Source organism: Antedon bifida, chromosome 6 (assembly GCF_963402885.1).
Source record: "Antedon bifida chromosome 6, ecAntBifi1.1, whole genome shotgun sequence".
NCBI lineage: Eukaryota > Metazoa > Echinodermata > Crinoidea > Comatulida > Antedonidae > Antedon > Antedon bifida.
In genome coordinates this window covers 24,415,498-24,431,400 of record NC_136231.1, presented here as the reverse complement: position 1 = coordinate 24,431,400, position 15,903 = coordinate 24,415,498, and the positions used below count along the sequence as shown (strand labels likewise).

At 31.3% G+C, this 15,903-nt stretch overlaps 2 protein-coding genes across 3 annotated transcripts in view; both read left to right on the top strand.

The window, feature by feature from the left end:
• Positions 1-6,671, top strand: part of LOC144844216 (leucine-rich melanocyte differentiation-associated protein-like) — a 39,275-nt gene extending 32,604 nt beyond the window's left edge. For both annotated transcript variants that reach the window (XM_078700995.1, XM_078700996.1), the window contains 2 exons: positions 3,872-3,956; positions 4,217-6,671. In XM_078700995.1, the coding sequence (XP_078557121.1) occupies positions 3,872-3,956; positions 4,217-4,296 (165 nt within the window). In that variant the 3' untranslated portion in view covers positions 4,297-6,671. The remainder of the gene's footprint in view (positions 1-3,871; positions 3,957-4,216) is intronic.
• A 2,335-nt stretch (positions 6,672-9,006) lies between these two features.
• LOC144844218 (protein scylla-like) lies at positions 9,007-12,976 on the top strand. The gene is made up of 2 exons (XM_078700999.1): positions 9,007-9,384; positions 11,095-12,976. The coding sequence occupies exons 1-2, from the start codon at positions 9,237-9,239 to the stop codon at positions 11,559-11,561; spliced, it is 615 nt and encodes a 204-aa protein (XP_078557125.1). The 5' UTR covers positions 9,007-9,236; the 3' UTR covers positions 11,562-12,976.
• The last annotated feature ends 2,927 nt before the right edge of the window (positions 12,977-15,903 follow it).

Here is a 15,903-nt window from a genome sequence, read left to right as displayed (position 1 = left end):
GACTAGATAAACACTTCACATTATAAATGACTAAAAAACTCACCCTGGATAGTGCAGCTTGAGCTCATTGTGTTGAATAAATACAATCTGGGGTTTTTTCCCAGGGTACCGCATCTTGTTTGCCCAGGTACATTCGAGTGCTTAAAATATACAAATCTGCAGTATGCAGTCCATGTATGCCTCACATTTTGACAATTAGACAAGACAAGTTTATTTCTAGATAATCCTTGAGTTTGTTGATATATTTTGCTGATCTAGGGTCTTAGGGGAAAGACTGATGGACCCCAAGTGGTTTCACGGAAACTAACATGACGACAGCAATGATGCTGTTTTGAAATTTAAAAACTTCTAGGATACAGTTTAAACTGTGTATACTGTAGTTGTTTTTGAACAATTCTGCACCCCTTCCCTACCCTCCTTTGTTTTAAAAATCCTATGACCACCCCGGTCCTTGGAATTTCCTGTTGATAGAATTTGTTTTTATATTATTAAGTTAAAAGATTTATTTTCCCCCTAACGCCATTTTAATGTCACATAATAGCTATCTACTTTGACCAAATATTAGATAGGAAAACAATTTATTTACCTAAAAAAACTGTAATTTAAAGCAAAAATAGTCAAATGGGTTTTTGGTTGAATAAACCATTTATTTTGTCATTTTATAAGTGAAAAAATTATTTTTGTGAAGTGATTAACTTTATTAAAACTACAATATAACCTATTCAAAGTCTGATTTAATTAATCTTCATTTTCTATGTTTTTAGGGGACAATACTGTACATCTTTAAAAAGAAACCTGAATGATATAAATAAATATAATTTTGTAAAATGTATGTTGTCTTCACTTCATCATGTTCATTATCATTAGATACCATCAACAAGGGGTAATTATTCCCTGTAGGGTCATCCTCCCTATGGTCATCCTCCCTAGGGTCATCCTCCTTTAGGCTAAACACTCCAACCAAGGAGTTATAATTCACAAGGGCAAATGGACAATGAAATAGAGCGGTCAGAATCAATGTCCACATGAGCAGTAGCCTTGTTTGTTTACTCAAAGCTAACTAGATCCAGTACTGCATCAGCACGTACACAGCATTCACAATAGGTGTTTACGAAGATTGTAGAGATTGAACGCAGTTGACCTGATACGAGTCATATGAACATGTCACCTAAGCCTCTCAAATAACAAATTGTCTATTGTTCGTTCATTTTTATATCAAATTAATATTTGTGGACGGATAACAACTTTCATTATGTTTTTAATTCATTCCAATTTTGAGAATTAAAATATTAATGATAATTTATTCTTTTTTTGTAATGGAATATTATTTACAATAGGCTATTGTTTTCTACTTTTATATGAGGATGATAATTAAGTCCTTCAACTAAGTAGAACAATCTTTCAATATTATTTATGTATAATTCATACACATTTTAGAACTATTAAATATTAATGATAGTGTCTTTGTTTTTAAGCGTATAATAATTTCTTTGTATGATTAATTCATACAAATTTAGACTTGCATTAATTTACATTTTTAATTTGTTTATACAGGTACTGCAGGTATTAATATTTGCTACTTACTGTTTATATTCAAACAATAGCGATATGCACTTTAATACTTTTACCTGTAAAGTCATTGTAAATTATTGCTTTTTATTAGCAATATTTATAGGCCCCTTTTTTATAACCCCATATCATAACTATCATCTGATCTACTCTCAAACATCTGATTTTATAATTGTAATTTGATTGGACGATTATGGGTAACATAATAAATTAACTGCACTTTAGCATGCTCGACATTAACGATTGTGTGATAGTATTTTTTCAAATTTTTTGCAATAAAAAAACTCTTCATACACGAAAAAAAAATAGCGCCGCATATTTTTTGCTTGGCATATAAACAATAACTTTAAAAGATCAGTTTCAGTTTCCTAGCTATTTTTTCCGTATCAATGTTGATTCTTTGACATTATTCACAGTAGTGGTGAAAACAAATAATGAATGTTTTATATTCGTGAAAAGATACAAATAATTTGATGAAATATGAACATTTTTTTATTTTTCACTTGGCTTTCCCATTGTGAAAATAGAACCTGTCATCTTTCACCTCATGAAATTATTTGTACCATTTCACTTATAACAATTACATTCATTATTTTTATAAATGAAGCAAAAACCATTACTTTACAAAAGTTGTTAAAAATATTTTAACAGTAGGTGCATTTCTAGTTTGATCATTCAAATTATTCCACAACATTGCACCATTTTTGGATGAACAACATTTAGTATATCATTCGACCTTGTGGGGTAATTTGGGGTTGTAAGGGAAAAATGTTCAGTAAGATAGGATGGAGTTATTGGTATATGTGTTGCTGGGGTGTAAAAGCATTTCAAAGCATCATACAGCTAGCTACCTACTGTATTTTGTTTGCGATGAGCATTAAATCGGACATCATTCAATCACAATTTTCCCAATTTCTTATTTTATGGTCACAATTTGCACCAGTTTGACCATTAACTGACCTTTACGTGATATGGTCTGTGGATGTAAGTAGGTTTGTTTACTGCCATACATTTTGGACGTTATCAACGTAAGAGAACCGGGTCTATTTGGGTAGAGTAAATGAGATTGTTTAAGCGGCAGATGAGATATTCTTAATGTATTCTTATTCAGTGTATACTGTGCCGGTCAATAGCCTCTATCGAAAGTTGATGGTCTGTTTTCAGCAATGGAGGAAGTATATATAAGGAGATAAGATTAGTACTAAGCTTTCTCTATATTTACTTTGTCTATCAATCATTCAATTTATTGGAAAACATGTCCGATACAATGACACTCATAAAAGGTGAAAAATTAAATGGTAGTACTGTAATAGCAATATTCGTCATACAACGGCATACATTTCTTTGGAGTATATTTATTAATTGAATTGGATAATTTTTTTATATAAAGTTTCAATGTTGTTTTTATTGATCATGACGTCATTTGATTGGATTTTTTATATTATTTTTATCAAATATGGCATAAATGATTATCCTATAGTTCTAGAATGAAAACTGTTCTAATTTCTTTTGTTTTATCCAAGAAAAATGTATGTTTTTCTATTTATCGTCAATCGTTATCGCCCTAGTGTAAATGGGCCTTTACTTGTGGGTTGTTTTCATCATTACATAGCCGGGTAATAAAATCATTTGTTGTTTTTGTAAACTAAAAAACATATTATTTATTTATTTATTTATAAACTTATTTTACATGGATGACATTTTCATTAAAATAATGTTCTTACAAATGGTCCATGATTAAAGAAATGCATGCATAGTAATGAACAGTGATAAGTTACAAAAGTTACAAAAATTATGGTTAACATTTTTTTTTTTTTTTTTTTAGTAAATAATACGTTACAACATGACAAAGATTAAAATTTGTTAACAGCTCAAAAAGGAATTACTTACTTCCGACAAAAGAGCTGCTTTTTAACACTAAATCTCCCACATATAAATGTTTTTTTGTTTTTCTAATGTCTTAGAAGTGAACTCCTACATCTACCAGATACACTTTTTTTCTCATGGCAAAAAAAAAACAAGAAGCATCTTGTGTATAGCAATGTGTCTTAATATACTCTATTTAAAAATATGCGCTTTTCAATCATCACTGTTCCTAGTAACTGACCTAAAAATGTTTGCTTTGTGGATCTGAATCTAACCACAAATGTATCTGCACTAAGCTATCTACAGGAAAAATAAATATCTTTGATGTTTTAAAATGTTTTAAAAATTCATTTAAATCAAAATCATAAATTTTATATAGGCTGAAATTGGTAAACAACAGTCTGAAAAAAAATTTTTTTTTCTTCATAATATCTAGTCGAGCGATCATGATGCTCCGTCATCACCAACAAGCCGATACACACCCTTACCTCAGGAAGTTAAAGATGGAGGCAATCATCAAGGTATTATTTTTTTTTAATATTTCAAAAACTCATTTTTTAAAATTCTTATCAAAGATACTGATACTGACCGGGTCATTTGGTCAGAAACTGTTAACATAATTGTGTAAATCATTTAATTTGAGGTAAAAAATCTTAAACTAGAAAACCATACATGAAGTGTATTGACATTAATGTTATGGATCATACCATTATCATAATAGGTGGGTATTTGAAATATATACTAGTAATAATTAAATAATTGTTTGTACATTTTGTTTTAGGAACATTTGGACAGTGCCGATATGTCTACTACGGCCGTCACTCGGAGGGTAATAGGTTTATTCGCAACAATGACCTTTAACGTCTTGGAATTTCAAAGTTTGAAATGAACGAATGAATTTGTATTTTAATATTTCTTGTGTGACTGAAATAATTTATTTTTGTTCATTATGATATTGATAAACACTGCTTAAAGTAAACTGCAATCATTGCAATGAATTCAATTCAATTCATACATTTATTTCTTTCATTTTCATATTAAAATTAATACATTATAAATTCTGAGATTTTCTTTTTGAGATTTATAATAAATCATAATATATGAAAAGGTGATTAAATTATATAAAAAATGAAAGAGGCAAAAAATCCCAAGAAGTATGAATCAATTGGAAAAAAATATAATCCAATTGAAAATATTGGGAATGACATTTAATGACTGCCACAATATGAATATCAACATACAGTCAAACTCTCCCAATACCGGACTGTCTGAAAACCAGAAACTCTCCCAATACCAGACTTTTCTTGACAACCAAAAGGTCCCAAATCTCTTTTTACCATTACAAACACATTCCGAATACCAGACTTTCCGGAAACCAGACATATGTGGCTGGACAAAAGGTGTCCGGTATTTGGCTAGTTGACTGTATTTTTGCAAATTGCACTGAAATTACATTTATACATAATTTATTCATTCATACATTATCTAATGTATGACAGATATATATATAATCACAGCCCCTTCATCATTAAAAGTATGTTAAATTTGAATACAGTCTGGCTGCCATTAGTATAGGCTGAATTCCTGGTACAAACAGTGCTAGATGCAACTCACTACTAATCCAACAATTTTTATAATGTTACAAATTCACTTTTATTTTGTTGTACTTGAAATTGAATAAAATAAGTAATTAATCAATACATGTTGTACCTCATCATAGAATGATTTAGAGCCGGTTTCTTCTTTAAAAATCACAATTTAATGGTTTCTTTGAATCCGGTTTTAAGATAGATCGTGTTGCAGCTGAAAATAGCTCCACAAAAACCTGCATTTTTAAAACCAGTAACGGACTGGTCTAGTTAATGTGGACGTGTTTCTGTTGTCAAGAAAACACGGTATTTAAATCTGTATACTCTTACTCTCAGTAACAAAGCCATTTACATGGCTGCAGTCGCGTGCTCAAGTTAGTGTTTACCGACCAACCGACCGACATAGTGAGCTGTAGAGTCGTGTTGCACGCGACTAAAAACAAAAACAGAGCATTATTTATAAATAAATATTAATTATTGTTTTTTATTTGTTGTTTTATTGTTTTTAGAATAAATATATAAATTATGAATGTCCAATACATGCACTGTAAATGCAACTTGCCATTTGTGAAATGCTAGAAAAATTTAGATACAAGGGGCCTAGCTTACAAATAGCACTGTCATATCTATCGCTGTGGTCTGTGACAAAGAATGTTTCTTCCTTGGTTTCCACATATTTTCATTTTGATAAGCTCTACTTTTCCATAACTAGAAAATTCAGTATGTATAAATTATGTTTTTGATTTTGCCTAAAAGATATTTTAAGAAGATTCTTATCAGTATTAGTCATAATACAGCCATATCATATCCATATCATAGAGATATTATATCTCTATGATACAACTTACCTTTGGTAAAGAACAATGCAAATTATACTGTTTTAGTGTGTGGTGACATGTGTATATACATTCTTGTTATCTGTGTCTCTGGGATCTTGCATGTGACAATATCTAATAATGGTCTTTAAAATGCCATTGAAATTAATAAATGTTCTTGAAATAAAAAATTAAATCATGGTTGCTATTTATTACACCTAGAAAATGTGTGTTTATATATGTATGTAAAGTATCCAAATATGATTAAATTGTGTAAATACATAATTTTATATCATTTTAAATTAATAAAATACACTGTATCCAAATATGATTAAATTGTGTAAATACATAATTTTATATCATTTTAAATTAATAAAATACACTGTAATTATGTATTTCATATGATGCATACTGTAATCTACTAAATAGGTCCTGTTTTTTTTGTGGTTTTTAGACAGTTAATAAAAATGTTACCTTTAAAAATCATACTTTTTAATTCATGTAGTCTAGTAATAATTAATTTACATCTCAATTTTTAACAATTATCAACTGCAATATATTGTAATAGTTCTGTTGTGTGCTTCGTGTGAGTATTAATAGAACTTGTCAAAATAACAAATAAATTGGAATGGTTTGTAATAACTAATATGGACATTTTGATCTTTTCAATGATAATATGTATATATTTGTCATTTTAATACATTATTATGGATGTAAATCATAAAATTATTATTTATGAACTTTTAAAAATTGTATGAAATTGTATCACATATTCCAGTATTTGGGCATATAAATGTTTGGGAAAGTACTGTCATAATAAAATAAACATTTTTGGAAGACTAAAGTGTATGTGTGTATGTTTTTAAACCATGGGCCTGTGACTCAAAATAAAGAGAAATGAAGACATGTTAAAAATTCAAGTTTTGATCATTTTCACACTTTTTAGAGTGTTGTTTAAAATATTATTAAAATTATTTGGTTGATCCTTGGGTCTCTCTGCCCTATATATTCTGTTTGAAATTTGATACTTAAAGATGTATTGTCCCCCTGTAAAATTAATTATTAAAACATTTTTTGTTGAATATGCCATTCCAAAAAATGGATCGAAAAAAAAAATTATTTACCTGAAAAAATGTAATTTAAAGCAAAAAAATAGTCAAATTGGCTGCCAGCCAATTGGGTTTAGTTGAATTTAGCCACTTATTTGATCATTTTATAAGTAAAAACATTTGTTTTTCTACGGAAGTGATTAACTTCATGAACACTACTACTACTACTTTTATGCATAATTATATAGATGATATTTACAAAATTAACCTACAGTACTGCTACAATAACCCATAACTACAGCATGAGCTAACTGAGGTGGTTTTTTTCAATTACACGTAAAACAATCCTAATGAATGGCCGGTCATGAACAGGAGAGGTGTTCACGTGCAATAGACCATACCGCACATGATGGTCACGGTAGACCATAGGGCCTTTGTAATGTGATTAATGCCCCTTTATTAACGAGGCCGGCTATAAAAAGAATATCCTTGACAACTGACAGTTCTGAAAGCGAGGCTATAAAAAGAATACCCTTGACAACCTCTGACAGTTCTAAGGATGCACATGGTCATTTAACATAATGGTAATTGTTTATCCATTGTTCTCTTAAATAATGAAAAAGAGAAATTTCCATCATGCCTTTTAAGTTCAAAAAATGATTTTTTTTTTAAGTAGTAGGCTAGCAAACATTTTTCGGAGATTTTTGCAACACATGATTTGCTAACTCCTTGTATTGTTGGGTTTGCTTTTATCACTCAGGGAGTTACATCTCCAACACACACTTGTAAATTAAAAACACAAAGGCATGCAAAGTTAACTTGAAAATTGTTAGGCCTATTGCATTGCATCGATATTTTGTGAATAAAGGATTGTGTGTCTGAACACACGTTTGTTCATGCTTATTAGCAGCAGCACAGCTGATCAATATTCTCCCAGGCACCTTCTTACTCTGAGAGCGCATGCGTGTTACTAAGTCGGAGAATTAAGCAGAGCAGCATGCACGATGATGATGATGTAAGTATAGAAAGTGGAAAGGCCGCCGTAGTCCAATGAGAAGAAGCAGCCGCGCAATAACAATATTCCTAAATTAAAATTAAGTTCTACAATTAGCCTCGGCTTGAATGACTGTTAGCTGAAGTAGACCTAAAATAGTAAAAGATGATCTTCAAATCACTGCAACTCGAAAAAATGGAAAATCACACAACAATGACAATAAATGATAGAAGCAATTAAAATCCACTTGATTAATTCAGACTTTTAAAAAAACAACTAAGGGAAAGCTCTAACTTCCTTCCTCTAGGCTAGGCCCTACGTGGCAATAATCGAATGTAATAAACAAACCTTTGTCAGAAAGAGTGAAAATAACGTATCAAATTATTAGGGCCTACTAACTACAGTATGCAAATTGATAGCGTCGATGTGATTATACCAGCCTTAACACTGAAAGTTTCTGGATTATTTCTCCGAAAAATGAAAGTAAGCCTCCTTTTTTGTCAATTGTATTTGGAATGATATGAATTTATTAATTTGTATTTTTTATTTAACAAGTTATATATGGTTGGTTATCAAAAAATACATATACTAAGTTTTACAGTAGAGGTATATTGTACAAAGAATTATATCTAAACATTATTATATATTATTAAATATAAAAAGTTTATTGTGTCCGTCCCTGTGTTGGTGGGATAGGTTATTAATATTATGACCAGTACTGTATGACTTATTATTTGCTTTTCCTGAAACGAAATAGCAGTAAACATGTTCGGTTGCGACAAATTGCACGTAAAATTGCTAGAATATGACAAAGAACTCGAAAACTCCGGTTCATTGTCCCAGGGTCAAAGATTGTTTCCACTCAGACCTCTAACCCCTGGTTTATTAACGTACAAATTGCACGTCAACCACATTCATTATTTCTAACCAATCAAAAAGAGTCATGGTTGCGCAATTTCAAGATAGGATTTCTTTTCGTTGTTCTGATTGGCTTAATTGTTTCCAGGGGCGTTCCCCAAGTGTTATAATTTGAAGGTCAAAGATAACATGCAAATTTTCTCATGAATAATCAAATAAATGGTTTTCCCCTCTTTTTAACAGCTGTTTTCTGCAGTAGCTCTCTAATACACACACAGTACACATCTGATTCGGTAGCTATACGTTTTAGATGGAGATTCCTCTTGTAATCTTTCTATAATTTAAGATTTTTTAGTGCAATTATTGCAGAAATGATATAGTATTTCTGTGAAATAATTACGTATCTAAAGAATCTTCAAACAAATCCGGATATTATACATTTAGGCTAGGCCTAACAATCTCAAGAAAGCAGAGAAGCATACCGTCGAGGTTGCTGATGGGATCGGATGGTCTAGACCAGGCAAGCAGGAGTGCTCCTCTAAAAAAACTTTCGATGAAAATTTACGAGATGCTAGACAACAAGGAAAGATCGAAGCCTTCTTTCTCAATTATTGAAACTGTCAAAAACTTTGAAAATGAGAATGGTACGTATTTTTTATTTAATTATTGATTTATTGACATTTGGATGAATTCAAGAAACAATTTTTATCAAAAAAAAGTAGGAGGGACGCTGAGATGAGGCATAATTAATATAATAAGGCCTTGCTTGACTCTCAGAGTATTAACCCTAGTTTAGACTAGGCCTAGGCTAGTATACTACTACAAAAAAAAACCCACTGAGCTAGGCCTCTAGGCTAGTAGAAAGACTAGGTATAGGCTAGGCTATGTAATAAGCCTAACTAGGCCTAGCCTATTAAATGTGTTTCAGTTTTACATAGTTCCTAAAATTTAAAAATAAAATCTGTTGTTTTTTAACTAATTTTAAAATAGAAATTGTGTTTGACATTTTTCATGTGCTCACCATGTGAATAAACGCCGGTGAATGGTGATTCATACACTGTTGAGTCGTTGGGAAAACACCTTTTGTTTGTGGTTAGAAATGCCCTTTGTTAATATTGTGCAATTTTACAGTTATGTGTGGAAAGTACAGGGACGTACTGTACTTTACTTGCTTCTAGAATGTTTAATTGTATTATTTAAGCGGTGCTGCTATTGTTAATGACATTGACGCATGAAATATTATATATTATTATATATAAATAGTACTGTAGTGTTGTGCTGTAACAATCCAAATCAAATTCCAACATTATTTATACAACCAAGAATATTTAACCATTTTCAAACATGAAACAACCTTCAAGGTTTAATTAATTTTTCTATAGCAGGTCAATGTCTTGCACCCTACCACCTATTAATTAACATTAGGTGAAGTACACTAAATTTGGTCAAATGGTCAATATTGTTTCACTTTAATCTTGTGATTTTTCTCATGAATTTTCACCTAACTAGATGTAATCTTAAAAAGCAAGTGTGTTGATCAAAGTAATAATAATAAAAACAACATTATAATGAAATTAATATGAATTGTTTTACACATTTGAACATTGTCGAACGATGCAAATGTGAGAAACATAAAAAAGAGTAAAACAAATGTTTTCAAATTATTAATAATATATTGCCAGCTCTTAGTTTTACTGTCAATTTAACTTTTAAAATTGTAAGTATTTGTGTATGGTGTATTATTAATGTACAGTTTATGAGCTTTGAAAATTCATCAACGCAATACTCGTACATCCAATTATATTGCCACTCTGCTAGGTAATCTTATTCTGTACCCTGGAAAGTGTGAGTCATAAAATGCAATGAATTCGTACATTATCATTATTCTCCCATCGGTAGCCTTCCAATGCTCTGCACAACTAGCTATTTTATTTTTGTTCTTTTGTTATAACATACTACTAAAGTATAAAGTGAAAATAAATTTACTTATTTAGTATAATGGGGTAGTTGAATAATATATATTGTCATTATGATTATTAGGCCACAGGATTCAATTGACATTTATATTTATAAGGCAGAATAGATAATTGATTTTTATGGAAATTGTAAAAATTTACTGGGTCTCAACTGCTGTTGTATTTTGTTATGCAGATAGGAAGACTCATCAGCACATGAGCCAATCATGTGATCTACAGTGAAAGCTACTTAAACTGTAGTAATTTAGATGAATTAATTTTGCTCTCGCATTTCTAGTTTTGTCAATGATTATGCTGTTCAGTACATAACTTTTGCATGATCTTGCTATCATTAATATTTTGTTGTATGCTAACTGGCTCAACTTTTTGTCATTACAGATTCCAAGGCATCAAATGCTGCGCAGCATATGTGCGTTGAGGAAGATCTAAATGAGAAGAAAATGTCGCAATATCTTACAGAACTTATTTTAAGTGAGCTTAAATGTGTACGTGAAAAACATGTTCAAGGAAGATTACTCATCCCGTGCGATCTTCCGAGTAAAGTTGCTCAGGACACTCTTCGTATGTCAAGAAACGAGCCGTGCGGCATCCGTGGATGTACGTTATTTATCGTTTTCGAGGATGGGACAATGTGCAAGAAAGTAGGCAAAGTGCAAGTAGATCCAAACACTGTCACAACTTTTGAATTAACACTCGTTCTGCACATAGACTCGCAAAAGTGGTTGGTAAAGAAATTGCCAGCTTTATTCAGAAGTTGGTCGGAACCAACGACAACTGTACGGCCCGGTTTTAAGATCACAAAGAACAAATTATATCGACGAGGGAGACGGATATCGGAATTTTGATTGTATATTGATATTATAGTGAAGATGTCGTTGTCATTAATATAAACGATCCCATTTCACATTTATTGTTTGAGATCGTAAAAGAAAAACAGTATTGAACTTGAAGATATGACTATGAGACAATGTTTGAAAAAGCTTTATTTTTTGTATAGCACTATTGTGCAAGAAATGTCAGTATTGGTATTGTGAGGGTATTTTTTAGATACACAGTCGCACCTTCTCAACTTCAGATTATGTTTTTTACTATTTTTTATTCTTTTATGAATTGATACTTTCCTATTGACAAGGTTATTATTTTGAATTTTTTCTATATCAAATTAAAAATCTATTTATATTTGAAATTGATAGCTAACTAAAAAAAATGAGATGCCGTGCGAGTTGTGATTTAAAATTGCGTCTTGTATGAAATGATTAGGTTGTTGGATGAAGGGTTTCTCTGTATTTCCTACTCTAGAAAGGTTTCTACATGTTCTCTTTAGAGTGTGATTAAATTCATTATATTATTGTAAGGGTCCAACTTTACAATGAGAGGCCATTGTTAGCTAATTTTTCTACTGTAAACCACCTGTTTCATTAGACACAGCTGAGCTATTGCTAATTTTCTATATTAATAATATGCTTTCGAACTTAATTAGTGGAATTATATGTAACATTGTACTATACCTTTCATGCCCCAAGCATTGCTGGACGAAACTTGGTAGATAAGTTAAAATACTTTTACAGTACACCTGGTGGGTATATCTTACTCAAAGATTGTATGCTTCTTGTGTTAATTTACAAAATTTGTATCCACACACCTTAAGAACAACACACAGTATTGACCAACATTGGTAAAAATAGTATAAATGACCGTATTCGGTAACATTGTTATTTTATTGTTATTAAAATAGCAAAAATGAATTTAATTTGCAATATTAATTATTAAATAAGCTAGTTGATTGGTGTCTGTTTAGGTTTGTGTTAATGTATGATTATGTTAATCACAGTACTGCCCTAGTCTATTGTTATGGTTCTGTTACCAGTGTGTTAACCACAGTACTGCTAGTCTATTGATAAGTACTTTTGATATGTATACTAGTTTGCTATGTTGCCCTATTCTGTAACCGTTCATCTCATTGTTAATATTCCGTGTTGTGTGGGGTTTCCCTCGCTACAAGTATTCTTAATGCAGTGGAATATAGGAGTAGGACCATTCTGAACACAAGAATACTGCGGTAAAACCATGGCCCAGTTAATCTAGTAAAATAATGCATCATTGACTCAACGAATACATCTGCAATACCCTATTTATAATAAATATAAATGTAATATTACATTTCTTCTATGGTTTTAAATTGAGATTAGAAGTTAATGTAATGCGTACAGGTTAGCCTTGAAGTTTGAACAAATAATAAAGAAAAACATGAATATTTAAATAGTGTTTTGTCTATATTTCTTCTGACCGTACCTCTGAGAAATTGATAGAAGGCTTGAGTTTTCTAAATGACCATTTTTCATAGAAATTCCAACAATACAGATCATTACATTAGTAATACGGAAATGAATAAATGGTTCTAAAGCCATTCAACGTCAAAGTTGTACAATAAACAAGACAATTGGATATATAGATAGTGGGTTAAGGAAGTGACTTCTGATGACATTTACTGGAATAATCGGAAAGGATTCTCTATAGGCCTACATAAATCGTTCTTGGCAATGGCATAGTACCGTTTTGCAATATCTCTCTTAGTATCTCGTACGTCACGTGTACAACGGTTGCGTAATATTACGTAGGCAATAGGATCTACCATGGTTCTTGTATTGGTTCTACCAGTGTCAGTGTGAAGAGTGTAATTTCACTTTTTCCTGGTTCTAGGCCTACCGATAATTCATGAAATAAAAGAACCATGCATAAATGTATTAGAGTACTAAACATGAAAAGACTCGTACCCAAATTATTGGATTCATCATGGATAAAATAAGTACGTACTTATTAATTATGTATGGCTATATCAAATATACAATACTGTAGTATTTACAGTAACGTCACATGGGCACGTGTGGTGGTGGTCAGCTGCTGGTCATGGCTCACATGACGTGCGTGTGACTGACAGTAGGTTTCCAGGAATGAGCGTTTATCGTCACTCGATGTTTTTACGGTTTGACCGAAGAGCGCGTCGTGTCGACCAGTCCATAATCATTGTCGAAATGAAGTAAAATATGAAATCTATTTTTCAAATAAATCGAGAGGTGGATTAATTTCTTATTTTTTTAATAATAGCGATATGTCAAAAATTGTTTTGGTGCATTGACGCTGAAATAAAAAGAGGGCGGTATACCTAAATTCTATTAACTCATCATACTACAACCGGCACGAGGACAGGATTAGTCGCGTACAAACGCGACTCTACAGCTCACTATGTCGGTCGGTTGGTCGTTCGGTAAACACTAACTCAAATTTGCGCACGCGACTGCAGCCATGTATATGGCCTTGTTTACTCATAGTCATAGAGTACAAATGTCTACTAGGTGCGTTTTTAACAATTTTAAATGCAATGTATTGTAACATAAGTACAGTATATCGTAATTAATCTACTACAAGGGTGTTTAAACCGTAACTAGTTATCTTTATAACAATATTAATAATGATAAACTTATAAGCGCATACAAATCCTCTTTAGCGCGCTTTAAATTAAAAATAATAAGTTTTCGATAGACAAAAAACATGCTGAATCAACAGAAAATGATTTGATTAAAGGAAGTTTCGTTTTTATTATTATTATTTATTCAGGCAAAAGATACATTTTACAAAATATAATACAAATCAACAATTTGACACGACGCAAGAAGAAAATATAAAATCATAGTCAGGAAAGCACAAAAGCAGCCTAAGCCACATTAGTGTTATTAATAATAAATAATAAAGCTGATTTTGGCCGGCAACATATTATGATCTGAATGAAATTAGATTTACAGGACACGAATCCATGCGAACTACGGAATACTAATATTATTTTCAAGAGAAACTATCGAAAAACAGCAGATTGTGTTGAATAAAATATCAACTACAGGATGTAATAATGATATAGAGCCATACCACTCTGTACATAGTCCGCCGCCAGGGGGCGACATATAAAATTTATGAGATACCGTATAATTATTATGTCTGGTGTACGTGAAAAGAGTATTCATTTTTTTTAAAGGATCGAATAGGGAATAGTTTCAATTACATTTCCACGGCTAAATTCAAATGTAGTTCGTTTAAAATGATGACAATTAATGGCATGAATCGAATTATGTTAAATGACAAAAATGAGTAGTGTAGTAATTTATGCCCGCATGTATTAGATAGGCCTACAATCCGGAACAACATACATTTATAGCTAGGCCTGTAAAAGGGATGGAAACACATTCAATTGAATTTAACTAAATTATTTATTCTTTCCAGGGGAAGTTTACACTCTTCCCTGTTCTTTCAATTAAGAAATGAAGAACAATGAATAATAAATGCAATTGAAAAGGCAAAAGCCAAAAAAAAAAGCAACAGGAAAACTTAGGCCAGCTAAAGACTAAAAATTGAACGATGGAAGAAAACTTAAAATATAAATCCGACAAGGTTAAAAAAAAAAGTTCTTTTAGATAGTAAACAAACACGAGTTTGAAAGAAGCCGTGTCGGTGAAAAAGAGTGAAAAGTATGTAATGACAGTGTTCAAATCGTCGTTACTGTGTTTCTAATATGTTATTTGAACCCGAATTTTAAATAGTATTTTGTTGCCGGTTTATTATTTGGAAAGGGAACACCAGCTGAGACTTACATTCTGGGAGAACTGGGGGAGAGAGAGCTGAAAGGGCGGGAAAAGAAGGCGTATAACTTCAAGTTTTGCATAGATTTGTACTTTCTAAAAAGATCCATTTTTCACGGATGCACCGCTTATTGAGTGCTACTGATTTATCCAAAACAAATTATTTTTATTTAATTTAATAGGTATACAGATTACTCCCTGGGTATACATTCTGAATGTTTATAAATATAATTATATACAGTATACAATGACATCAGTGAAATGTTAGGCAGTGATCACAGTCGTCTGCTTCTAAACTTTTAAAATACTATTTTGTTGTTGGTTTATTTATTTGGACAGGGATTTCCAGCTTTACAGGATTGAATATGAAATGAGAATAATTATAGGCTAATGGTTGCCTATTTTAATTCCTCGGCAATAAAGCTAAGAAGAAAAGTATAATAATATATAGGCCTACGTCACACACGACAATATTGAAATGTCACCGCATGAATATGAAAAAATAATATAGGCCTAGTTTTTAAAAATTGTAGTTAATCCTCACTTTTATTTGTGTTGT